Consider the following 27508-nt stretch of genomic DNA (forward strand, 5'->3'; position numbering starts at 1 on the left):
GGCCTTAAAGCTTGTCAGACTTATGAGAGTTCTCCCAAATGATGGGGGTTATACTCTGTAGTGTAGAGTGGGCGTTCATCAGGGTTGTTTACTAGGTTATTAAAGAAGTTTGGTTTTATAGAAAACAAAATGTGCAAAAGAATGATGGAGGCTGGAAGATTGGCTAGTTAGGTACCACTCAGTGAGTTTCATTAGATTGGAGTTAAACAGAGGGGATATAATCAAACACAAAAACACCCATAAGCTCTTATCTAGAGTCCTTATGACTATCATGCAAGAGTGATAAACCCATAATATATCTAAATTGATCATTGAAGTCAGGATTAGGAACAAAGTTAGCCTGGTTTATTGCAGATATGTGAAGCTATTTCCCCACATTATTTTGAAAATAAAACAACTTTTAAAAGCCAAAGTTATAATAAAACCCAATATTAAAATAATTCATGTTAGTGAGTGGAAATCAGAATAAGATCTCAGAACCCAGTTTGAACAGAATCATTCTGACTTGATAACTTTTCTAACTATAAATAAGTTAAAACCATAATACTGACAGCACTACAAAGCACTAGCTAGTATATTTTGCCGGTCACAGTCTAAGAAGGAATTGAGGGGGTAAACATCCATAGATGTAATAGTAAAATTCATTCTATGTTAAAAAAGCAAGTGGAGGCACTTATGGCATTACAAATACCTAAAAATATTTCAGTGCATTGTTTAACAAGTTGTATAGAATGAGACTATAGTGCTGGCAAGTTACCAGCCCCTATACACACGGTACCAGGATGGACTATAAGAATCAGCAGCTATTAAAAGGACTGTGCAGTGAGCCTGGAGCTCTTGTGCTTATAGCCAACTCAGTCATTTATTTGAACACTGAAATGTCTCTGAGGCTGAGTAGGCTGGTGCTGATCTCACGCCTCGGTTTTACATTGCAGCTTACAACGTGGCAGCTTGTACAGTTTTCAGGCATGCGTCCCCTTCGGGAGAGGATAGCAACCATATGGTTAAGTTTGGACCTGATAACAGAGTAGTGGACCTGCCTCTCTTTATGCAGTTTTTGGAAGTATTCTGCCCTGTGGTTGCCAGAGTACTCAATGGACCTCAGAGAGGACAGCGAGCTGGTAGAGCTTGCCAGAGAGCACTGGGAAGATGATGAAGAAAGTGACCGTAGACTAGAAGAAGTTGATGTGGACTTTCCAGATGAAGGAGATCCTTCTTTCGATTGTTGTCTCAGCAGTAGATGCTCTTCCACACTCTCCTTCTTGTCTGTCTGGGTCATAGCGGTCTTCCGTGGCACAACTGTTTGAGTGCCAGCCATTCTAGCAGCAACAGAGGTTTGGGTTCCAGATGCTACCATTACAACACTGGTTTGCGTGACAGCATTAGAGAGTGTCACTGTGGGCTTCTCTTCCCATGGTTCAGTTTGAGTAGACATGCTGTTCACCTCCTTTGGTTCCACTATGGCCTCCTGACTTCCAAACCACTCCTCTGTGCCGATGTAGGAAGGACCTAGGTTATAGGATTTGCTTCCTTCGGTGTTGTTAGCCAAATCTGTTTTTTTCAGTGGTTTCTTGGGGGTGCTTGACAGTCTGGCCAACTCGGCTCTCAAGAGGTTTCCCACAGTGTAGTCTTTGGGTGATTTTGTTCCATTGACCAGGTGTTCAAATATTCCACTGCTCCGGCAGCTGGATGGCAGCTTAGGGCTGATCGGTTTTGACTGTGCATAAAGGATCCTGAACTCCAGATCAAAGTGTTCAGCCACTTGGCCTGACAGCAGCAACAAGTTACTGCTATTTAATTTCCCATCAGTCCACGTGAAGCTATTGAAAACAAATGGAGATTCACAGTTAATCTCACTTTAACTGGTACATTAGAATGAATAGTACAACTATACACACACCGAGTGACAAGTACAGATTAGGCGGGTTATGTGTTTAGGTGAGGTATAACTTTCCATTAGGGCTATCCATATCCAGTCCTTATGCAATCGATGACACTTTATGCCATAGTCACACAGAAGCCTGTTGAGCTAATGCAGTGGCTCTCAACCTTTCTAGACTACTGTACCCCTTTCAGGAGTCCGATTTGTCTTTTGTATCCCCAAGTTACACCTCACTTAAACTACTTGCTTACAAAATCAGACATAAAATACAAGAGTATCACTGCACACTATCACTGAAAGATTGCTTACTTTCTCATTTATACCATATAATTATAAAATAAATCAACTGGAATATAAATATTGTACTTACATTTCAGCGTATAGTATATAGAGCAGTATAAACAAGTCATTGTCTGTATGAAATTTTAGTTTGTACTGACTTTGCTAGTGCTTTTTATGTAAGCTATTATAAAATTAGGCAAATATCTTGATGAGCTGATGTAACCCCTGGAAGACTTCTGTGTACCTCTAGGGGTATCCATACCCCTGGCTGAAAACCATTGAGCTAACGTATGGTCATGTGGTTGTGCACTGGTTTTTAGGAATCCACCATGCAACTAGGTTTCATCTCTGATGCAGCAACAAAAACTAAGTGAGAAATATGCTTGCCCTTGCACAACTGGCTGTAGGTGTTTGAATAATACAAATGGTAGAAAGTTCCCCCAAATGGTGGAAGTTACAGGAAATAGCATACTAGGGAGCTCAGCCTGCCAGAAACAGAAGCAATGAGACAAAATGTTTTCCTCCCCATGATCCTCCTCTATGGATCTGAGCGCTCAATTGAAATGCAGCCACTCTCAATTTCCCATTACTCAAGGCTGATTCAGATTCAAAAAGTTAATAGCATTAGATAGATGAACCACCAATATTGCTTTTGAGCCAATCCTATATCTTTCAAGTTAGTTTTCACTTCTCGCAGAAATCTCCTCCCCACAAAGACCTAAAGAAATGCAAAGGACCCCAGAACTTGCCTGTAGGAGCCTGTCGTCACTCTAATGCCATCAATTAACATGAACTTCTCATGGACTTTCCCAACAATTTTAGCTCCTGACCTTGTGTAGTAAGTGTTCCCAGTTATAGTTCGAACTCTCATCAGCTGCTTAAAAGAAAAAATACATTAAACTGATTTTCATAAGAGTCAACAATTCTCTTCAACATATAAACATATAAACCATGCAGTGGAGAGAAGCAAGTCAGTTTCTTTCCTAATACCACTTACTGTCCAGCAAGTGTTAATACTAAGTGACACTATTATTAACCATTAATAACAGCAAATTTGTGCTAACCACTATAGAGATAAATGTGGTTGAGTTCCTTGTCTCTACACAGCTTACAGAGATGTCAGACTCAATCTGCAGAGATGCCCCAATTCCATTTTAATTATGGGTCATTAGTCAAGGCATAGGTTAGGACTAAAAGAAACTCACTATTGTCAACTGGAGGTTTGCACAAAGATCGAAGGTAGAAATGGCCTTGTCTGTAATAATTGAACTTTTAATCATTAGTGATTTAGTACCAGATTTTCACATTCAGCAGCACTTATTGGGAAAATAGCCTCATCTTTGGGGGTACCATTATTTCTTCCCTACCTTTGTCCCCACCACCCTTTTTGTCCCTCTGCATTTCCTGCCCTGCAGAAACTTCCAAATCCTACTCCGTCCCTTATTCTGTCCCCTGAATGTCATCATTGGGCTTTAGTACCAACCTCTCAGTGAGAGTAAATCAGGGGCAGGGGAGTTCACACGTCAAGATTTCTGAAAACTTAAGGCAACACTGCATAGCTTTACGCTTGGAAGATTCCTCAACCATGAGAGCTAGAATTTTTTTTTTTAATTATTCATAATTAAAACGGATTCTGAAGAACTGGAATACATCACATGACCTACATGACTACCTCAGGTGGGTCTGACATTTGACACTTCATTTAAAAAGAAATGCATATTATGGGGGGGAGGGGAGAACAGACTATAAAAGCCACATGTGATTTAGAATGCATGCTCTTCGGGACAAGGACAGTCTCTTCCTATACGTACATATGGCACTCAGAACAATGGGGCTACTCCCTACAACTGTGGCCTCTGAATAGTATTGCAATACAATACGTATAAGTTGGGATAAGGGCCAATATGCTGCTTCTACGTGGCTCTTGCTGGTTTTGGGAGCCTATCATGTTGGGTTAATGCAGAGCCCAGATTCAAATCCTGCAGTGTAAATCCCCAACCTTTGGGATACACAGAGGCTTCCAAGCAAATATAAAAGAGTATCTAAAATGTTCAACTATAGGCAGCATGTGAAATACTGGCGTGTCTTTCAAAGGCAATGCTATAATTTACCATAGAAAACGCCTCTAATACTTACACCTTCCTGCTCAGGGCAGACTCCCAGACTCCTGCACATTTCCATGAAGTGGGGTAGAAAATCTTGGTCCAGAAGGATGTAGACCGGAATCTTCCGCTTTCTATAGGCTTCCTGAAGATCACTGAAGATATCAATATCTGTGAAGGAATCCATAACCAGAGCGATCACCTGCAGAAACAGAAGACGCCATGAGGCCCAGAGCCTGACTCTCTCATTACACAAGTAAGCAGGACTTACCTGTCTAGATCAGTAGCTCCCCCAGTCAGTTCTCATTCAGAAACATGTCTGGCTGTATAATGCGACTTTCATGCTGCTTTTGGTTATTATTGTTTGGCAAAATTATCATCTTATGTTCCCACAATTTAGTCAAACTCACTATGCCCTGGAGTATACAGGATGATCCCAGATGGATTATTCCCACACCTGTTAATGCTCTCACATGTTATGGTTTGCTTTTCTGCACAACCTTGCATAAGGACATCTTATTTCAGCACCTGGGGAGCTGGCGTGGCACAGTCAGCAATCTTGCAGAGTTGGCTCCACTCCCTTGCTCCCAGATACTCTGGGCTGAACACCTCCTGCTGCAAGGATTTGTCTTAGCCCTACAGTCGCTGATCAGTTCACTGCGGCTCGAGAGAGTTTTAGACCTAAAAGCTCCTATCTATACTGAACTAACTAACATGTCTTCCATCCCTGTAGTATCTGAGCATCTCTCAAGCTTTAAATAATTTATCCTCACAACACCCCTGTCCGATAGGGATAGGGATACATCATCATCATCCCCATGCACACAGACATTAAGCTGTTTATCCACAGTCAGAAAGGGAGTCTGGGGCAGAGCTGGGAACTGAACCCTGATAGAGCCAGGTATTAATAGTTTGAGTCCCAGTCCAGTACCTTCACCAAAAGATCAGCTTTCCACCAGCATTAGCACCATTGCACGCTTTCTGCTAATAATTCCTCTAGTGTAGACAGAGCCCAAGACAGGAAGATCCTTCTCTTCCAGGCTACTAAGAACTAGGACCACAGCCATATGTGTTCTAGCAACCCATCTAGCTGACTCCAAATGTCATCACAGAGCTAGATATCTAGCCCTTCATCATTCAGAAGAAGTGCATCTGGCTTGGGGATGATGGAGATGGGTAAAAAAATTCAATTTGATGGCTTGTTTCGCCATATTCCAAAGTACTGGCTCATCAAAGGAGAGTGGCTATACAAGTAATGTAGGTGTATGGGAACTGCACTTATCAGGTGTAACCCAGCCCCAAGGTGTGTATAGGTACACTGCATAACCTCTACTTGTGTGGTATTGCTCACACACAAAGTTACTTCCCACAAGTACAGAGATTTACTTTTTTGTTCACCATTGTACTCTGTTCCAAAGCACTGGTAATTAGAGTCTGCAGAAATACTCAGGTGTTTTTAAACAGATTTGCTTTTTGCATGTGTCCTAACAAGAGTTTACTGTAGAAAGTGTTTGCACAAACCACAATTTAAGTGGACATTAGAAAATATCCACTGAAAGTAGATTTTGAGTTGAAAAAGTCCACATTTTCACAAGAATCCCAATTCTAAAAGTCATGCATATCAAATCAAGGAAGATAAGCAATACTAGTAAAAATTAAACAGCTTGAATTTTAGCTTTCGAGCACTTGCAACAAGCTACCCTCCAAGCATTATTCGAATAATTTGAGGAAATAAGAAGCTGTTGTGACAGCCAGAAGAGGGAGGCTAAAGGTATTTAGCAAGAGCATTCAGTTTTGGTCTACCGCTACCACCATTAAGTCAATGCTAGAAAACTCCTGTTTAATTCAAGGGGAACAGATAGACCAACACTGGCCGCTATTGAAAAGCCCATTCTAAATCGGTCAAACCAGTTATTGGCTGCATTTTATTCACCCAGCTGTAATCTCACCAATACTTGCAATTTGAAAGGCGTCATTAGTGAAGGTGCTTCTAAGGGTATGTCTACACTGCAATTAAAAACCCATGTCTGACCCATGCCAGCTGGCTCAGGCTTGCAGGGCTCAGACTAAGGTGTAGTGTAGACATTAAGGCTTAGGCTGTGTCCACCAGGGGCCGGAAATCCCACGGGCCGGATTCAAAGCCTTGACGGGCTGGATTCAGCCCGTAGGCCGTAGGTTGCCCATCCCTGGTGTAGACATAAAGCAGGGGTGGCCAACCTGAGCCTGAGAAGGAGCCAGAATTTACCAATGTACATTGCCAAAGAGCCACTGTAATATGTCAGTAGCAACCCCCCACCGCCCGCCTGCCAGTGCTTCCCACCCACCGGCAGCCCCGCCAATCAATGCCTCTTCCTCCCGATAAGCTGTTTTGTGGCATGCAGGAGGCTGGGGGGGGGGGGGGTTGGGGGCAGAAGAGAAGGGGAAGGAGCGAGGGCACAGCAGGCTCAGGGGAGGGGGCGGGAAGGGGTTGAGCGGGAGCAGGGCTTGTGGCAGAGCCAGGGGTTGAGCAGTGAGCACACACACACACCCTGGCACATTGGCGCCTATAGCACCAGCCCCAGAGGCACTGCCTATACAAAGAGCTGCATATTAACTTCTGAAGAGCCACATGTGGCTCCAGAGCCACAGGTTGGTCACCCCTGTGGCACTGTCCTCACCTTTTGCTTTGTATGCCTGGCACTACAGTGGCAGAAACTAAAATACCAGTGGACTGAAACTACCTTTCTGGTTCACAGGGTACAAGTGACTTACTTTGGAAAGCTAGATGCTAGCGAATGCAATATGATCACACGTTCTGGCTTCAGGGCGTTTCTACTAGTCCACCACTCACTAGCTGCCCCAAGGTTCAATCAAAATCAAATATTGACTCACCAGTCGTTAGGCAATAACAAACTGTTGCTGTTTGATAGTCATCTCTCTCACTGTTTAATTACTTTTTGTTTAATGCATTTACACCCTTCCCTCATTTAGGATTGTGCATGACCTCAAGCTGAAAGTTTATCCATCCACTCTCCCCCTCATACACAAGTGTCACCAGACCTTTTGCTAAACATTGAAGCTGCCTAGCTACATAGCCTTACAACTAGGAAGATGACAGTGCTACTCCTTAGACTGACCATGAGAAGAGTATTATGACGTTTCTGGCCAGCGTTTCTTCCCCCAGGTGGTCACCTCTACTGCAAATGAGCTCCCCAATTCAGCAAACAGTAGAGTTCACCTGGAACTGAAGTGGCATTGGAACCACGATCTCATCCACCAGTGTTACAGAACCACTTGCCCACCACCTTAACTTTCTTTTTAGCCTGGAGGGGAACATGTGCATCCAGAAATATTTAAGCCTCATTATAAGGCTATGGAAGGGAGGGGAAAGAAAAAAAGTGAAGTCTATGAAGAGACAGACCACATTTACAGTTTAGGCAAAGTTCATTCTGAACCTGGGGTTTTACATGGAATCATGGCATGTTACAGATGCACACCATACCAACCTATTAAGATGCAGACATAGGTACATACTAGATCAGAGAAGTTGCTTGGAAATTGGGAGGGAGAGGGGGAAGTTTGTCTCTCTTTTTAAAAATATATACACACTCCATCTACATTTATGGATGTACTAGAAAGGCCAGTATCGTCCAAATCTGTAAACCAAGTGCTGAACTCATCAGAGCTTCAAACATTTCTGAACCGCGGTTTTAAATAGAGAACTTCTCTAAGCTCTGTAAGGGGAGAGAAACCCAGTGAAAGCAATTTCTCCCTTTTACCACATTTGGTCTTCAAGAGAAAGCTTGGAATGGAGGTTCCTAACTGCTCTTGGCATACAGAGACCAAGGGACTTTTCACACAAATAAGGGTACAGTACCCACTTGTGTATTTGCATTCCGTCACCTATTCTTATTCATGAAATTTCACTCTTCACTGCTTCAGGAGGGATGTGTGCGTACATGCAGGATGGGTGTGTAGTTGACTTTCTCCATACTTTGATCCCTGCAGGATGATCCAGGCCTCAGCTTTAGTGTGGGTTTTAGGCCACAGGAGTTGTTTTAGTCTCGGGTGAGCAGTGTGACTAGTTTCTGCCACTGAAGGGTACATTTACAGGCACAGGTGGATAGAAGTTATTCATTCTCTTGTCGTTTCCCTTTATTGCACCAGCTATGCACATGTTACAACAATACAGATTAATAGCTACACCTCCCTTGCTATTTCCGGTACCTGAATCACTTGTTTACTTCTCTAAACTCGGATTTTAATCCCTCCTTGTATAGAATAGAGATAATGCTACATCAGCAACCTTTACTGAACTACACCAGTTGGAATTGATTAGCCCCTTGAAGGCACTGCAAGAGCTGGCCTGAATCAGCAACTTTCCTATCTGATAAAAACCCAAGATAAAGAAACACTCAATACCTCCCAACATTTGAAAGTTTCTATGCAGACCCAGGGCATTATGTGACAGAGGTAATCCCTGGAGAAGAGGCCAGTCTCATGTAGTAGTTTGAGTTGTATGCAAGTTACAGCAGGCAATTCTGGTTTCAAGTAGCTCTGGCACCTGTAGAAGTGCGTTTATCCCTTATTGGATAATCCTATCTGCTACCATGCCCCTACTGAATCTGAGATTTCCAGAATTCTGGTATCAGTGCTATAGTAACATGCTAAATTTAAGCACATTGCTTGAGTACTGTGATTTATTTCTAGCCAGCACTACCACTTCTGGACTTTACCTTCCTCAGTGAGCTATGTGTACACTTGAACTGGACTAGTCACAAGGCCAAGTTTCTTCTTGTAGGTCCACATCTACCTCTGAGCCACAGAACTCCAATCCTCCTTCTGCGCATTACTGTCAGGTACAAGAATATGGAAAGAGGGGCTGTTTTCCTACTGCACTGGACAGACCAGCATTCCAAGCCAAACACAAGTAGACCAATGTTTCCATTCACATATTTTATATTTTCACAGCCACCCCTGGAAAAGGCACTTCCTTCCAGGTAGTCTTTAACCACCAAGAAAAACCTGAATCGGGAGCCTGCTCTTATTATTGAATAAGTGTCAGACCATTGGTCCATCTAATCCAATATCCTGCCTTTGGCTGTAGTTAATACCCATAGCTTCAGAGGAAACCAACCCCAACCTCTATACAGAGCACATAGTACGCAGTGTTGTACACTGGGCTGGGAAAGAAAGAAAATAACTTTCTTCCTAACTCTCAGTCAGTTTATGCCCTGAAGTATGAGATTTAGTGACTGCTTTTATTGTGTCTAATTACACATTATTGGTCCTAATTTTAATCGAGGCTATTTTTATTAACTTCAGCTATAGTAATTGACTGATCTCTTGGGGTTGCAAATTCCTTAGGTGGATTAGAATGACTTGAAATGGTGTGTCTTTTATTCATTTTAAATTCACTTGTCCTTTTTTCTCTCTCAAGTGACCCCTTTTTACTCACATTGTAGGGCAGCATAAAAAAAAAAAAAAATCTTATCTGTTACTCCCTCTTTCATACCCTAACACTGATTGACATGGAATTCTGGCCCTCAAGACTATACATCTTTAAAAATTCAGCCCCGTAACACTTGGCCTTTCCTGTTCTATTGTGTTTTGGGTGGCATCGTTGTGGGTTGTCATGCACATATAGATCAACAGCTGACCTGACAAGTTTCTTTTTTTTTTTTTTTTTTTTTTTTAAAACTGCCTAGGTGTATTTTTAAAGTTATTGTTTGTTAGCAACCAAAAGCAGCATATTCAGAACATGATCCTCCCAGATTAAAAAGCCTGACCTCGCTCACTCCAGAGATGATTGTCCAAAATGCTCATTGTATTCCCTCCCATAATACACATACCTTGAATTGGTTTCTGGTTGCCATTTGAAGTTAGCAAAGGGCAGGGTGGAGGGCATTGTTAGTTTGAGTGTAAGTTACAGGTAAGCAGGAAAAAAATCCTCCTCCAGGACCCTGTAAAATACTGTTAAATTATAAATAAATTAATGGAGATATCCTATCTCTTCAAACTGGAAGGAACCTTGAAAGGTCATTGAGTCCAGCCCCCTGCCTTCACTAGCAGGACCAAGTACTGATTTTGCCCCAGATCTCTAAGTGGCTCCCTCAAGGATTGAACTCACAACCCTGGGTTTAGCTGGCCAATGATCAAACCACTGAGCTATCCCTCAGTTCAATTATAGAAAAGGACTTGGCGGGGGAAGGAGATGCTGCCTTTGTCTCTTCTGGTATTGGCCACTGTCAGAGACAGGATACTAGACATCTGACCAATTATGGCACCTTATGCCAAGTCAAACCTTGGAGTACAAGGGAGAAAATGAGCAAGACATTCTCTTTCGGTTGTTTGATGCCTGCTTGGTTCTTAGTAGCATTATAGGACATCTTAATGCTATGTCTATACAACAGTAACACAGCTACGGTGATGCAGCTATGCTGCTGTAGAGCCAGAGTATATGCCTCCTACATTGATGGATGGGTGTTTCTCATTGAAGTAGTTAATTGACCTCTCCAAGCAGTAGTCACTAGGGTGATGGAAGAATTCTATCAACCTATCTGCACCTATACAAAGAGTTAATTTGATGCAACTATAGCATGTGAGGTGTGAAAAATTTCACAGCCCTGAGTGACGTAGCTAGATCAATCTAATTTTAAGTGTAGACCAAGCCTAAGATACAAGTTATAGGAGCTATGGGGCCCAAAGATCTGGGCAATAATTCAGTGGCGATAAACAGCTATTCTGAAGGTTACATTACTGTGAGAAAACAAGATCTGGCCCATTGCCTCTAGCAATTGTTTTTGCTAGAAGTGCATGTTTTGTGTGGTGTTTATCAACTAGATTAGGTCTAGGGCATGGTTTAAATGTCTAACTTTAACCAACAAAAACAATGCTTTCCCACTGGCTCAGCCTCTAGCGAAAAGCCCAGCTAGTCTGCCATCTTCAGCTGCTGAGAAGGCTGCTAGCCCTAGACTCTGCACAGAGCCTCAATCTTGCTAAGAAGCCTCACTAGTAGACATCGGTGGCAAAGATGACGAGATGAAGGACATCCCCCTTACCTCATATACTAGCTGCTGACAAAAAGATTGCGCTTGCTTTCTTCTCCCCACCTCAGAGCCTTCTGGCTGGTAGGGGTGGCAGGTGGGGGAGTGGGAGGACACACACACAAATGCAGCAGGACCGAACAAAAAGGACTTCTAGGCCATCCTTTTGCCAGCTTCCCAGTTTTGGCATCTTCAGTCCCACCTGCCAAGAAGCTAAATGCCTGCCTCTTCAGCTCCCCTCAAACAGCAGTGTGAAACTGACATTGGACAGTTTCATAGCTGCCTGGGGGTTCCCACTGGCAGTAGTGAAACTGGCTAGCATCAGGTGAAGTTTAACACCACCGCTGCTGTGCAAAACTATGAACATCAGCTGTTTACAGACTAGGGAGTTGGGAGGGAAAGGGAGGGGGAAATCACAGCATTATGGCCAGAGGTTTGTCTTTGCAGATAAAATCCTATTGCATCAGAGAGGGAAGCTACACGTGCAAGAACTTTGAAAAGCAACACAGCATTTATTAGGGAACTGCAGCTACACAAAGACAAATTGGTTAGAAACTTGATACGGGAGCAATTAAGGATCCATTTGATTTGGCCAAGACAAACTTCAGCTCATAAGCAGTGGAACATTTGGGTGAAAAGAGCTGGAATGTCTTGGCAAGCAGCATAAAGGGAGGATAGAGTTTAATATTTATGTAACTGTGTAACATTGCTAGAAGGGAAAGAATTAATAGGTGTGGCCCAGATCCAAACAGATCCCTAAAAAAATTTCTAAGCGGTTTAAAAACTGGACAAGTTTGTGCATGATGTTTGTGATAGGAGATGGTAAGGCAGACAGAGACCAATACATTCATAATATATTGTTTAATAGGTTTAGGATTTTTTAATTACTTTACCCCTTTCCGCAATAGAGACAATGATTTAAGCATTTCTTGCTTTGCAATAATGACCCTAACACTAAAAATATGTTCTTATTTGTCCTAGTCTTGTGACTTTAAAATTTGACTCATTTGTTTGAAGAGATTATAGCTCACATTGTCATTTCAGTGCAGACACACACAGCCTAATCTGGCTAGGATAGCATAGTCTGTTTTACACAGTAGTAGTACAGCTTGTATGCAGGATTATGAAACTGGAAGTTTTTACTATAGAAAGTGTGATATTTGACAAGTGACAAAGTGGAAGTGACAGACACTACATGCTAAGTAAGGCATATGCACAAGGGGCAATTCAGCCTTCACTCTACAATTTCTGACTTCTGAGTGCATTGTTTCCTCAACCTTTATATCATGTTAGTGCCAGTTTTAAACAGGTATAATTAACCATATTGCTGGTGCAGCATTGCAAGAATAAGTGCAGTGATGACAAGGGCTGGGCATACATTAGATACGTGGCCTCATGTGGTTTCCTTCTCCCCATAGCAGAAAAGGTGTTCCATTTTGCAGAGTGAAGGCAGTTACGGTGCTAAAGACGTTCTCCTGCTGTAATCCACATCAACAGGTCCATGTTCATGCAGCTTAGCAGACAGTCCAAGGTTTTAGCCCAGTCACTGGGACAGTATTGGTCCCAGCTACACTACGTGTTATAACCAGCTCAGAGGACATCTGGGTGATGATCAAGTCCCTGACTCAGAGACCTCAATCCAGCCTTGCTCCTTACAAGCAGCACAGGCTGGAAGCATAGTATAAAAATTGCAGGGAATCCCTTGCCTGCATTCTGAGGCTTATGGGGGTTTGTTTTGCTTTCTTGTAGATCAGAGCTTCCTACAGCCATGTTTGTTTCAGTGCTGTCTCTCTCCCCCACAATTCCCCCTTCTTACATACATACCCCAAGATAAACTAAGGGATGCTTTTCAAAGCACAATCTAGGAGAGCGTTAGTTAGAACTGGCAAGGGTGACGCAGCCCAAGAGTCTGACTAGCCCCAGGTGTGACATACAAGGGTACAGTCCAGACCAATGAGTAGCTGTGTTATCCCTGCCCTGTAAAGGGCACCTCAGGTTACAATGCCTTGCTGCTGTAGTCTCCAACCTGGACTGCTCTTCAAACAGCCTCCAGAATGTAAATCACTCTCAGCTATGTCTGTATGCGCTGCAGCCAGCCAGCCACAACTTGACTCTTGCCAGCTTTAATTACTACTACAGGGTGATCCCAACACACTCCCATATTTCTCCCCAGGAATATATGTCCTGTACTGCTAAGCCCTCTCCTGGACAGCACAAATAGGTTAAGTCCGTTATTCCTTTAAGAGAATAATAGGTAAGGCTCAGATTTTGTCGGATTTTTTTACAGACAGGTCACGGGCAATATACAAAAATCCACAGAAGCCTATGACTTGTGGTTTTTACTAAAAATATTCCTGACAAAGTGGGGAGGAAGGAGGGTCCAGCACCCACAGACACTGAGCAGCTAGGGGACCCTGCCACCCACAGGGAGCTCTGAGGTCCCCTTACTGCCTGGAGTTGTGGAGAAGGTTCCCCCACCATTCATGGCAGCTGGGAGCTGTGGGGTGTCCCCCACCACCTGTGGGGGCTGGGAGCTGCAGGGTCCCCCTGCTGCTCAGGGCTCTGCCACCAGCAGCAGCTGAGAGCTGCACAGCCTGCCAGCTCCAGGGAAGAAAATGTCACAAAGGTCTCTGGAAGTCACAGATTCAGTGACATAATCATAGCCTTAACAACAGGCACACAATTTACTACCCCAAAGGAAGTTACCCAGACACTTCAACTTGAACATACTGGATTAGATAAAGCAAAACAAGTTTATTATTAACTACAAAGTACAAGTAATAAGGCATAAGACTCAGAAATGGTTAAAAGATAAAACCCTGCCTAACAAAACTATATTAGATTCAAAGCAAAGTTCTCACCCCATGCTTTCAGCAGTCATAAGAATCAATCCACAGGTCAGGACTCCTCCCACAGTTTAACAGCTGCTTCCTTTGTCTCCTTAGGGGCAGTGAATGTGATGGGCACGGTCTGTGTGGGGAGTAGAGGGTTTTGGGGCCTCTATCTCCCCTTTTTGTAGTTTCAGCCCCACTCTTGAAAAACATTTCCAGCAGAGACCCAAAGAGACAGTCTATGTGAAAGGATATTCCCTGCTTGTTTTTTTTTTGTTTGTTTTTGCGTCCTTTAGTTTTCCTCTCTGCTTGATGATTCTGTTTGTTGCTTAAATGCAAATTAAAGCAAGCACACATTCCCTCTTTTGTTTAGGACAGACCTGATTTCTGCCTGTGCAGGGCAGTGGGGTTTCAAACATGTGTTGTTAACCCCATACAGGGGAACGTTGTAACTTCACATAGAATGTGTGGCGACATTGTACCAGGGATAATACTGACCACCAGCAAATTATGAGTTTTCAAATGATACCTCAGGCTAGGCATGCCTTGTACAAATATTATTGCAATAATGTGTACAGTATGAGTACAGGGATTTATTCAGTCGCAGCCAGACTCTGGTTTTCCGTACCAACAGCTCACCTCATTAACTGCCCAGATTAAACACTCACCCAGTCATTAGAGCCAGGGGCAGCGCTAGGGGAGCTGAGCTGAGCCGGGGCTAGAGATTGCTCACACTGAATAACACAGCAGCAGGGCGGGTTAAACGCTTCCATGGGGTGCTGGAACCGTTTGTATAGGGAGGGTACTGACCGAGAGTCATTAAACCAAACTCTAAACCCCTGTATGTGATGGAAACCACTTCCAGCCGGGGGCTGATGCTACACACCCAGTTCCCCAGGCACAAGCCTGGGCGCCCGGAGGAGGCGGCTCGGCTCGGGCAGGAAGGGGGCGCAGAGGCCGGGCTGGGGACTCACCTCCCTGGCCGAGCGGATCTGCCTGCGCACCGCCTCCTTGCAGCTGTAGATGGTCTCCCCGAAGCTGGGCTGGAAAAGCGCCTCCACGCGGGTGAGGCCGCGGTACGAGCCGCTGGAGAAGGCCGGCCAGCCCAGCTCCAGCACGGGCGGCTCCACGTCCGACTGCTCGGGGAAGTAGGTGAGCGAGGAGCAGTCCAGCGAGGCGCTGAGCGAGGGCTCGGCCGCTCCGTCCTCGGCCCCGGCCGGCGGCGCGGCCGCCTGGAGGATGGCCTGGATCTCGGGCTCCGAGAGGAAGCCGGGCACCTTCTCCCGGCGCAGGAAAGCGCGGAAAGCGGCCCGGCCGCCCGCCACCAGCTCCTCCAGCGCCAGCCGCTGCGCCTCGCTGTAGAGCTCGGGCGAGCTCGGCTCCCCGGGGGACCAGCGGCCGGGCGCGTCCTCCAGGCACTGGGACTGGTTCGCCATGGGGAGCCGCGGCCGCCACTGCTACCAACCCGGGGAGAGGGGAGCTGAACCGAAAGGGGGCCGAGCCGAGGCTGAGCGGGGGCCTTTTATAGGGAGTTTGAACCCAAACGAGCTGCCGCGCCGCCGCCACGGATTGGGGAGGCCGCTGCCTCTCCTTCCCCCGCTGTGGTTGGCTGGCTGCTTTTGAATGTGTTTGGCCAAGCCCGCCCCTAGATCCCTCCCCGTACCGGCCGGCTTCAGTGCCCCGCGGGCTGGGCGAGGGAGCCTGGCTCCGCACGCTCCCCGCTCCTCCGGCCCTGGTCCCCCCTGCGCTGGGACGCGCGCTGAGCCGGACTGCCCTGAGTTGGGCCAGCAGCACAGGGCAGCCAGGTTTTGGGTCCCGACCCCGCGAGCAGTGCCAGGAGCTGGGCTGTGCGGGGCGTCTGAAACGTTTTCGCTCTCCTGGGCTGGCTGCAGGCATTACTCTGCAGCTCTCTCGTCACCGGCTCCTTTCCCGTTCTCTGGGCTTTTTACTAGAGTTGTTAGAAAAGGGCTAAGTAAAAAGTTACCCCCCCACTCCCTTGGAATTTGGAAATGTGGAGTTATTGCTCTTTGCAGAGTCAGACCTGTTCTACTCATGATGAGGGTCTTTATTTATTAGGCTGCATTTAACAGGAGATATGCCACTGGAAAAGAGGGGTGTACGGCAAAGAAGCGAAAGCATCCAAAATCATCGCTGCCCATCCCATGGTATGAGCCTGTTGCATTTAGCAGAGGTAAGTGGGAAGGTCCTGAGAGAAGAAAGGGCTAGAAGCTTTAGGTCTGATGAAACACTGAGGCACATTAAGGTTTCAATGGCAGCAAATGGTAGGGAGAAAAGGGCATTACCTTTCTGCCAGGGGGGAAAACACTGTTGGATGGGAAGAGGTAGCACAGATTTAAGGGGGGGGTCTCTGCTGTACACCCCCCGGCTCCAACTCTGCGAAATGCTAACACTTTCTCTGCAGACAGCTGCTTCTTCCCTGAAGCTGTACCTTCACAAGGAAAAGAGGTATTTTTCACCTGTGTTAGAACCATAGTGAGGACAAGGCTGTTGACAGCAACACATTGGAGGGATGCAAAGGGGGGCATCAGCTAAAGAGGGGGCACCCCCCCTCCCCACGACCTGCATGTTAAGGACAGCTACATTATTCAATTGCGTCTGTCCCATTGATGACTGGAGATAATGTTTGTCTTCTGAAGCTGGAGAATGAGTTCAGGATGGTACAGGCACAGTGAGAAAGATTCTTACATTTGGAGTACTCTGGAAACAGTGCTTCCAGAGTACTGAAAATGAGTCCAAGGTCTCTTTCTTGATGGGTAACAGCAAATTTAGGTACCATCATTTTGTATGTATAGTTGGGATTATATTTTGCCATGTTCATTACTTTGCATTTAATACTGAATTTCATCTGCCATTTTCTTGCCAAGTCACCCAGTTTTGCGAGATCCCTTTGTAACTCTTTGCAGTCTGTTTTTGACTTAACTATCTTGAGTAATTTTGTATCATCTGCAAACTTTGCCACCTCACTATTTACCCATTTTTGCAGATCATTTATGAATATGATGAACAGCACTGATCCCAGACTAGTACAGACCCCTGGGGAAGCCTCTATTTACTTCTCTCCTTCTGAAAATTTATTCCTATCCTTTGTTTCCTGTCTTTTAACTAAAAAGAAGAACAGGAGTACTTGTGGCACCTTAGAGACTAACAAATTTGTTAGTCTCTAAGGTGCCACAAGTACTCCTGTTCTTCTTTTTGCGGATACAGACTAACACGGCTGTTACTCTGAAACTTGTCTTTTAACTGGAGTGCCTGGGAATGCTTTCAAGATCACTTAAGGATCCTTAATTTGATTTAATGGCAAGCCTTTTGTTATCTTAATCACCCTTTCTCTGTTTATAAACAAACTCCCTGCACCAAGGGTGGAAGTCCTTAGCAGTGCCCTTCCCCCCCCCCACCCGCGATTGGGGAGGGGCATGTGACCCTTCCTCCCCCCAGGTAGGTTACCACTGGTTCAACCTACAATTCCTTGTCTTACTACAGTTTAAACAGAAGTTAGTCAACATGGGTGCATTTATCTGCTGTCAAGCTAACTTTCCTAGTGAAGACAAGGCCTTAGTGGCAGCAGCAAACTCCTGTACAGTGGCAGGAGCTACTGGTATTTGTGATCAAGAGGGGATGACATACACATCTTCCCTCACTCCAGGGCTTATCTATACAGGAAAGTTATACTGGTGTAACAATGTGCATGCTCTTCTTCCAATATATAAGCCAAGCTGAAAAAAGTGTCCATACAGAACATTATACTGGTATAACTAGTAAAAGTTTCCTATTAAGACAAGACTTAAGAGGCTTAATTCCTTTTCTTCCTCCTCTCTCTGCAAGGGTCTGTTCCCAAACCTGCAGAGAGATAATCACCCTTCTCCTGAAGCAGACAGTGGAATTGATGAAGGACCAGCATGACAGTTGCACATTGGCCTGTTCATTATGGGGGTCAGATTTATATTGCTCCAGTTATACCTGTGATGGTTAACCTCAGGCCCCAGTAGAGAGAGCTGCAGCAGTGCTTAATTTGTAATAAAAGAGGTGCCGGTGCTCAAGCAATTAGGTGCTGGGGCTTAAGCAATTTTTTTACTTTCATGTGGCAAGCCCAGAGGTGCCCGGGCTCTGAACTGCCAAACCCAGAGGCACTGAGGCTCAGCCCTGGCAAGTGGCACATATTAAGCATTGAGCATTGAGCTACAATGTAACCTGGAGATGACAAAAGTGTCAAACATAACTGCTGAGTCCTCAATTGTGGAAGAAAAGGGTGATGTATGAAAGAAGTCCTGGCTACTGTGGCAACCTGCACGTGTACAGGATTAATGAGGAGTCCACCATGAGCGCAAAGCTCCATGCAATGCTGAATCTGGTAATTAAGGACATCAGACCATGGGCTTGAATACTAGTCTATTCCCATCATCCTAAAAAGCTCACGTCTGTTGATAATCGGTTGATTTAAGCTCACTGCATTTTATCCACCTGCCTAGCTCTTCCAGACAGATTATGTTGGCAAAGCCCATGGCTGCATCAGAGGCGAAAACACACTTAGCTACATTCCACACAGTGGTGGTATATTGTTATATTAAAAATCAGATGCCACAGATTTCAAACTCATTAAACCAGTAAATAAAGACCCCATCTGCAGTTCCTCGTATTATCAAAAGAAATTTAATATATTTTTTTAAATTAAAAAATCCAATCATTCTATTAAAGACACTGAGAAGTCAGATGCTAATACTGTCATACATATCCTGTTGGCATGAGATTTACATACAGTTCGATATTTAATGCATTGCTTCAACATGTTAAAAAACCATCTTTTCATACTTACAGTAGCAATATGAAGTTAATTCCATACAATATCAAATATCCTTTTTTAAAAAGTTTTAAATATATTACTCTGATTGCCAAAATGCCATTTTTATACACAAAGCTGCTAATACAAGATACAGTTCTCTTACATTATTTTTTCACATAAAATACATTTTGTCAAGTTTTATTTGTACATCATTTACTACAGCTCAATGGAGTCATGAGTTATTGCAGAGGGCTGGGCATCCTTTTGACATGTCCTGGATATGCAGCAGCCGAACCTAGCTGTACAAGGCCTACAGATGCCATTGAAGTTAGTTTACTGCTTCCTTCTCCTGGAAAAACCAACAAAATTGCAGTCTGGATGCTGAGAAGTCAGATAAGGCTCAACTAAGGGTGCATCCACATTGGCTATTTGAAAACTTGTTCTCCACTGGCTCAGGTATAGGCTGAAGCATAAACGGGGCTCAGGCACGGGATTGATAACTAAAATGCCTGACTCTTCTTTCTAGACCCTCCACCATTGCTACCACCAATAGAACTGCAAAGAGGAGAATTACAAGCTGTAAGTTTGCAGTAGCAGATGCACCCGTGAAGAATCCAATCATACTCTTTGTGTGTAGGCAATTGTACATTGGCAGCTTTACCTGCATGAAGACAGCAGGATCAGGCCTGGAAACTGCTCAGTAACTCCAAACCCCATTCTACAGCCTTAGAAAAATTACAGTGTCCTGTAGTAATGGACTACAGCTTGTAATACTACCATTGTGTTTGGGCACTTACTGTACAACAATATAATATCTTTTGTGGAGAGAACATGATGTGCCAACATCATCTGTTAAAATACACAAGGACTTGGATTTCATTGTGTACTCATATGACCCGAGAAAACCAAAGCTAACCTGGAGTTTTCACCTTACACAAGTTTTAATTTATAAATCAGCCAGTTACTAGTAAGATCACACTTTAGGAAGAACATTTAGTGCTCATAATGCTTGCACCAGGACATCAAAGCTAGAGAAAGAATAAAGATTTTAATGCTGGCACCAGATTTGATATTGGAATCAAGTCATGGCCAGTGGACAAGAGCCGGAGATGAAACTCAGGTATATGCCAGGCCTGAGTATAACCTTCCATCCTTCCTGCTCCGTCCCAGCTAACCTAAACCAACCACTCACGATGCTGTACATCTAAGGTTAGACCGTAGCCCCAAACTAACAAAACTAGAACTCATTATGCTTTTATTCCAGGTATCACAGGACTGCTGAAAATCTGTTTTATTTCAATTCAAATACAATTTTTGGGCTGGGTGGGAGGGAAGATTCCCTCTCCTCTCACTGGAAAAGCAGAGAAGAGAGATGGGGGAACAAAAGAAGCAAAACAAAAATCTACAATTCAAATTGAAAAATTTCATAGGAAGTGAAATTTTGAAAAAAAACAAAAAAAAAAAAGATTTTCTTTGAAAAGCCATTTTGTCAAAACAATTGAAGCCAGCTTTACAGAGTCACCGCATTGTAGTAGCCACGTGCTCTGAGCTGTTTTGTCGCCAGCATGGTAATACATAGATATACCTATAGACCGAGAGAGCACCTCGAGGCAGGCTGACACCAATTAAGCCACTGAGATCTGCTAAAGAATAGTTCTAGTGCTTCCCGTGCTGGAGTAGTCCTATTTCAGTATATGGCTGATAGTGTTTCAACACAGAAGGCTGTGGGAACAGATGCCCAACATCAAGCTGAAGTGTGCTAAGAATGAGGCTCAATGCAATTTAGGGGATTATAAATGCTCACATCTACCTACAAACTTATCAGCCAAAAGCCACTTTGCATTAACAGAATTCATCATACCCACTGGGTATTGCCCTGTCTCATTGCTATATACCCGAACCCTCCCTGTGACCATCATCCCCTTCCTTCCCTAACACAGGGGATTCTCTGCCCTGTGTAACATCTCATCAGAGCCCAAGCTAGAATACTGGACTCAAAGGAATTCAGATCTAGGTCCGAACTGAGGCCTTGCTCTAAGAGCTCAACTGGGACACGAAAGTTCAACATCTTGAAGGGGAAAGTCTGGATCTAGGTCTGAAATGAGAACCAAACTTTATAGTTCAAGCCCATCTCTAATAATTAATAGTCTATTGCTATGCGTATTGCTTGGCTGGATCAAGAGCTGGCAAAGACTGCTCCCAGGCACTATTATGCATCTGAAGAAGGTCCTTCAGCATGGCAGATGAAGCTCCCTCCAACTCCACATTAGTTTGCTAGCAGCACTAGGGCCCCAGTCTATCATGAAGGCTTGCATGCAGTAAGGTTGTGCCCATACACAGCACTCCGGCTGTGGTGACTAATAACAGGGATGGTGACTGGATTCAACCTCCTCAAAAGTTCGGGGAAAGATGGATCTGAAATTTACACCCTGGGCTCATGTCTAAGAAAGCTAGAGTCTGACCGGCTTCCCCACTGTTACTCAGATTTTAACAGAGCCAGGCTGCCCTTGCCTACAGGGGAACATGCATGAAGGAGAGGATTGTACCAAAGAGGCAGGGCCAGACAGCTGTGTAGGCTTTAGGGGAAACAGAGCTTGAATGGTTTGGCCAAGAACAGAGCACTAAAAGAGAAGAAAAATTTTCTGCTAACCTAAGTGCTAGACATGCAAATCCTGAGATGGTTTCTATTCTCAGCAACCTTTTTAGTGGCACTAAAATCTCCAGTGAAGTAGCTGAGTGTCTGTTATTGTAAGCCACAAAATAATCAAAGCATCCTACTGGAATGGCCCCCCAAGTGCTAGATATTACAGGCTTTAGCATAATTGCTATAGCTATAGTGCTTTTTATAAATGAATAAGGACTATATTCTTAAAGGAGGGCACTTGCAATAGGTCTACAGAAGTGCCTGTGCACCTATCCTACCCATGAAAACCTGCATTTGCATCTACCAAATAAATACCTGCTGGTGGATTAAGTCCCCATTCTGTGCTCAGAATTATCCATTCGGTGCTTACTATCACCACTTCGCACACATGTTTAAGTTGTCTACGCCCTGCCCATGTATCCCTGCTGGTGTCCCATGGCCATCTAGGCATTCCAGCCAGCAAGTCCCTTATGCCCTTGTTTGAAAACTTATCCCAAGCTGTCAAATTGATTCACATCCTTAAGTAGCCATGGAAAGGACCCTAGAGGGACTATTCCATTCCCAAATCCCTACACACACCAATGGTAGATAAAGCTCATCACTGCCCTGGTGCAGCTCCTGGAGCATTCACTAGTTTCTGTCTCTTCTCCGCTCTGAGATAAATTGGAGATAAATTACAAGTTATCACCAAGGTCATATTTACAGCCCCAGAGCCATAACAGCCACATTAAGCAGCTCTAAGGCCAAGTTTATGGTTACAATGTTACAGCAGTCCAATTAGGGGAATATTCGTGCAACCTAGAGCATGTAGCATCTCTTCCCTTCTACACCCCTGGATAGTAAAGCCATTGTTGCTTAGTTAGACATCACAGCATTAGCTGGAATAATGAAATCCTGGAGATTACGTTAATCAGAGATGTCATATTGATGCATCAGAGCTATTTGTCTAAATTACGCTGGGTTCACATTGCTTTAGTGTAGTAACCACTGTCAATGAAAGCAAGCCCCAAACTATATAATTCCATTGCATTCAAGTGTCTGCTTTCTATTTGCTGGAATGAGATGTAAAGCCCAATACTCCTCTCACTTTCACCGTTGTAATCTGCCTTCATTGGAGTCACTTCTGATTTACGGCTGGTGTGAGTGAGAAGGAACAGGCCATGACCTGATATCATCTATCACTGGGAATACAGCTAACAACTGTTCAAAGTTTAGCACTGGCTGCAAATGATGTGCAGCAACACCAGGCTAATTCTGCTCCAGCAATTCTCATTCCAGTGGGGGTGAGGGGAGTAACGTCTTTCTCCCAGGTAAACGGGAAAAGGACATTCAAGAGCTGGTAAAAGGGGAACGCCTTCATTCCATGATATCGAGGCTACAGTTGCTAAGACCGCATCAAGTTTTCTGGGATGTTCCATTCCCTGGAACTCTGGGTAATCATATGACACCACCAGACCTACATACACCCCCCAACACAGTCACCTCTGCTGCACGGGACTCTTCAATTATCTGCTCAACTTCTTTAAGTTGGGAGAATAGGAGCTAAGCTCCCTGATGGCCCAATAACCTTAGAGGGTGGTTTGTTTGTTTGTTTTATCATACAAGTTCAAACAATGCAGCAGTAGAGTTCCAAGGCAGGCAGGGCATCAGGAAATGGAACAGGAATAGCAGGTTGGCCCCTTGAAAATGGGGCAGGAGTGTCAGGCAAGGGATAATGCGGAGGGTACGTTATTAAATACATTAGGAAACGATGCCTTTGCTGTAACAGATCTTCTGAAATCTGACCTGACTTTCTATCCCCTCCCTATGCCAAAATTCTCTTCATTTAGGGAGAAAATGGAAAGAAAGGATAAGTGGACTGTCAGAGTCCAAAAGACTTACGCGTCAGCCTGAGAGGAAGCTCTAAGACCTGCCGATACACCCTGACATCTTCCTTGTAACAGAGGCTCATCTCCCCTGCCTGGGGGGCAGATACTATAATGTGCAATGTCCTGCCTTCTCCAGCAGAGGGCGAGATGGGTCCAAATCCCTGGATATGGCACTGCAGACACAGGCTCCATTCAAAAAAGTGCTACATCAAATTCAACTCAAGTAAACAAAGCAAGGAGTGCGTGAGCCCTCCAGACAACCTGATATGCGGCTTGTACCCCTTCAGCTCTTGCTTCCTTTCCCCCATATAAGGATAGTGCAACTCTGGGTCCCACCACTGTCAAAAAGCCCCTGTTCATTATAACACCACACATGTCTCACTAACACACTGCTAGTCTTCCTTGTAGAGATGGAACAATGTTTCTAGTTGTGGGATGGCTTCACTAACAGGCCGCCTCATCTTTAGGCCGGTGTCTCCTGTTTTCCAAGCCATAAATGGTTGAAAGGATGGGGGGGATGAGTCAGAGAAGAGAAAGGTACATTTAAAGTCCCTTACCAGAAGGGAATACAGTATTGCTCTCAAACAGCAGCTGGAAAGAGAGGAAGATGCATGGAAGTTGCGTGATCTACGGCATATGCTTAGCTGGAGCACAGACACAGTGCTGTGAGCAGGCGTCTACCCAGTGATGGCTCAGGGTGGCGTCAGGAACCCAAACAATACTGTGTTTTTTAAGTCTGGGGCCTAAGCTGCACCTACAAGACAAAATCCACAGACCAGACTGTGTGCAATGGCCCCTTTGTGCAGACAAATATTTTGCAGATGCAATTTAAACCATTTTTAAAATATTTTGCCTGTTTATTCTTAACTTTCATGTCCACTTCCCTAGAGCTGATGCTCTGCGGATAGGTGCTGTCTCCTTGCTGCTACCATTCAGGTGAGGGTTCTGCTCCCTGAAGGGCAACTGCAGAAACTGGCCTGCCAATTGCACACCCCTTGTTATACCATGCCACAGATTCCACAAATGCAGCCTGGCACATAGTTAACACACGCTACCCCAAAACACTGGTGCTGGCTTCCTATCCAACAGCACTTCACTAGACCACTCCAAACTTCACCCCTGCATGCTGGCTTTTGCTCAGTGAAAGAAGCCACTTTCTCACACAAGATAACTATTTCTGAGCCTTTTGCTGGCAGCTACTGTACTGCTGCTGGTGACCCCAGCATAGGGTCTGAAAAAATACTGGAATGCTGGGAAAAAATGTTTAAAAGTTTCCATCCTACTGTGATGCTCAACAACCAAAAGCAACAACTTAGCATTTACATATTTAGATGCTCGAGCAGCTTAGCCCCAAGAACACAGGTTCACACACAAGAGTGTCAAAACCTAGTGTGGCTGGAAATGTTTCCATGCCATTTTTACTGGAAGCAGGTATTTCTTTCCCCTTCCTTCCCAATTTAAACAGAGCCCTGCAGTTCTGGAAACCCAAATACAATAGCACTCTGCTAGTGCAGGAGAGACAGAAAGCAACAGAGACCATTCTAGTTTTTAAGCTGAGTGAAGCATAGAGAGTAAAACGCAGCACCAACAGGGAAGGTGAGATTGTTAAAACTGAATGGATTTCACTAATCTAAGGGTCTTAGTAATACAAGTAATTTGTTTCTATCCCATTATTGACCCTTTCAGTCAGCATTTGATTGCCAGAGTTTATTCTACCGGATTTCCATCAGGAGTTCTGCTTCAAACCTGAAGGCACTGCACAGCCTCTGCTTTCAATTAGAGTAGGCCACAAACTGGTTTGCAGCTTTTGATAGTGGGCTGTCAGGCATCACGCAATGCAGGCATCACACAACTTCCCGAAGTGCATGCACTGGGGATATGCCCAGCTTCACTTCTGTGTAAGCAAATGAAACACACCAAAGACTCAAAGTCTGCACTTGCAACCCCTGGGCTGTTTGCACAAATGCAGGGGGCTGGCCACTCATTCTCGGGGGATACACCTATCACATCCATGAGTGAGAGGCGGGCCCAGCATGTCACATTCCAGAAGCTGGGTGGCTCCCAGCAGGAGGCTCAGAAAGGGAGGACTCTAATTCAGATGGTTTTGTCTTTCAAGGACCCTTCATGATTTAGAGTGGAGAGCCCCCCACTGTCCCTTTCATAACACTGCCATGAGGAAGAGTGGGGTAGCTTCTTTTTACTGCACGCAAAGATGTGTACTTCATTTCTCCACTATGGGCCTCACTCTGCCGCCTTACTCATTTGATTGCAGTGGGGTTACTAGGGGTACTGGTAAGGTACTATTCAAGATGAATGAGGCTGGCCCCATCAAGTCCTATGTAACTAAACTGAGTTCTCCCCATGTGGGGATGGAAACAGCCCATCCTCCGTAATAAAGCTAACCTGGCCATCCACTTTTAGTCTCCTCTGAGGTGAGACATGGAGGACACTAGGAAATCCTGCAGCACCCATGCACTTTCTCCTCCATTTCATCCATGGGAGCTTTGAATTTCAAGAGAGGGGGATCGCCACTGGATGCTGTGTAATAAACCGATGTCCCATTGGAACTGTAGGGAGAAGTCCTGGAATCAATCAGGTGCTCCTTGGCCTCGCCCCCATTCTCAACTACCCCACTCACACTGGTGCCAAAGTGGGTGCTGAGGAAGGGGTGGTTAAGCAGCTTAGCTGCAGCCCGCTGCCGCTTCAGTTCAGAAAGTGTTTGATGGCTGCGATCCTTGTAGCCACCCCAGATTTGCTGAGAGTCGGGGACACCGGGGCTGCTATAGGGCAGGGCTTGACTTGCATTACAGTCTGGAGCTGTGTGCATTTTCCAGACGTCCCCGTTGGAAACCGAGTACTGGTAAGTGCTGGCCGATGCCCTGAGTCCATTCTGGAGGGAGGATTCAGGGTCACTCTGTGTGCTTTTGGTAGCTAACTCAGGAAGGAGCATAGACTTCTCCAGCACTGAATTCTGTAATGAGAAAATGTTAAAGAGAAGCAGCTCCCAGAGTACAATCCATCCCTTCCACAGCTTCCCTAGTCCAGGTCAGTCCCTTTTAATCCATTCCTGCAGCCAAAGAGTAGCACCAAAGGGGTGAAATTACCTCTCCCCCAGCCCTATTATTTCATTAATGTGTGAACGTCAAATCCTAACTGGGACCAGTTAAATGTTAACATAGAAAGACAGTTCTTCTAGAAACATTGGCCCACCCACATTGCACCTACATGATGTCTATTAAATGCACATAAAAATACACACTGTTATATGAGAACATGAGTTTTTGCAATTGCCTGACTTTTTGGGTCAGATTCTGGCCTCATTTATTTTGTGGTGAATCCCACATCATAGAATCATAGAATCATACAATATCAGAGTTGGAAGGGACCTCAAGAGGTCATCTAGTCCAACCCCCTGCTCAAAGCAGGACCAATTCCCAGCTAAATCATCCCAGCCAGGGCTTTGTCAAGCCGGGCCTTAAAAACCTCCAAGGAAGGAGACTCCACCACCTCCCTAGGTAACGCATTCCAGTGTTTCACCACCCTCCTAGTGAAATAGTTTTTCCTGATATCCAACCTGGACCTCCCCCACTGCAACTTGAGACCATTGCTCCTTGTTCTGTCATCTGCCACCACTGAGAACAGCCGAGCTCCATCCTCTTTGGAACCCCCCTTCAGGTAGTTGAAGGCTGCTATCAAATCCCCCCTCATTCTTCTCTTCTGGAGACTAAACAATCCCAGTTCTCTCAGCCTCTCCTCATAAGTCATGTGCTCCAGACCCCTAATCATTTTTGTTGCCCTCCGCTGGACTCTTTCCAATTTTTCCACATCCTTCTTGTAGTGTGGGGACCAAAACTGGACACAGTATTCCAGATGAGGCCTCACCAATGTCGAATAAAGGGGAACGATCACGTTCCTCGATCTGCTGGCAATGCCCCTACTTATACAGCCCAAAATGCCGTTAGCCTTCTTGGCAACAAGAGCACACTGTTGACTCATATCCAGCTTCTCGTCCACTGTGACCCCTAGGTCCTTTTCAGCAGAACTGCTACCTAGCCATTCGGTCCCTAGTCTGTAGC

The 27508-nt window shown here is 44.9% G+C and overlaps 2 protein-coding genes across 2 annotated transcripts in view; both read right to left on the minus strand.

Annotated features, from left to right (window-relative positions):
• Positions 1–649: 649 nt before the first annotated feature.
• LOC128847003 (protein FAM83D-like) lies at positions 650–15635 on the minus strand. The gene is made up of 4 exons (XM_054046322.1): positions 15097–15635; positions 4301–4468; positions 2914–3038; positions 650–1820 (listed from the first exon to the last, which is right to left on the minus strand). The coding sequence occupies exons 1-4, from the start codon at positions 15556–15558 to the stop codon at positions 863–865; spliced, it is 1713 nt and encodes a 570-aa protein (XP_053902297.1). The 5' UTR covers positions 15559–15635; the 3' UTR covers positions 650–862.
• Positions 15636–18771: 3136 nt separating this feature from the next.
• Positions 18772–27508, minus strand: part of PPP1R16B (protein phosphatase 1 regulatory subunit 16B) — a 108240-nt gene continuing 99503 nt past the window's right edge. The window contains exon 11 of the mRNA XM_054044983.1: positions 18772–26403. Coding sequence (XP_053900958.1) covers positions 25882–26403 — 522 coding nt within the window. The 3' untranslated portion in view covers positions 18772–25881. The remainder of the gene's footprint in view (positions 26404–27508) is intronic.

Source organism: Malaclemys terrapin, chromosome 12 (genome assembly GCF_027887155.1).
Source record: "Malaclemys terrapin pileata isolate rMalTer1 chromosome 12, rMalTer1.hap1, whole genome shotgun sequence".
In the NCBI taxonomy this organism is placed as follows: Eukaryota; Metazoa; Chordata; order Testudines; family Emydidae; genus Malaclemys; species Malaclemys terrapin.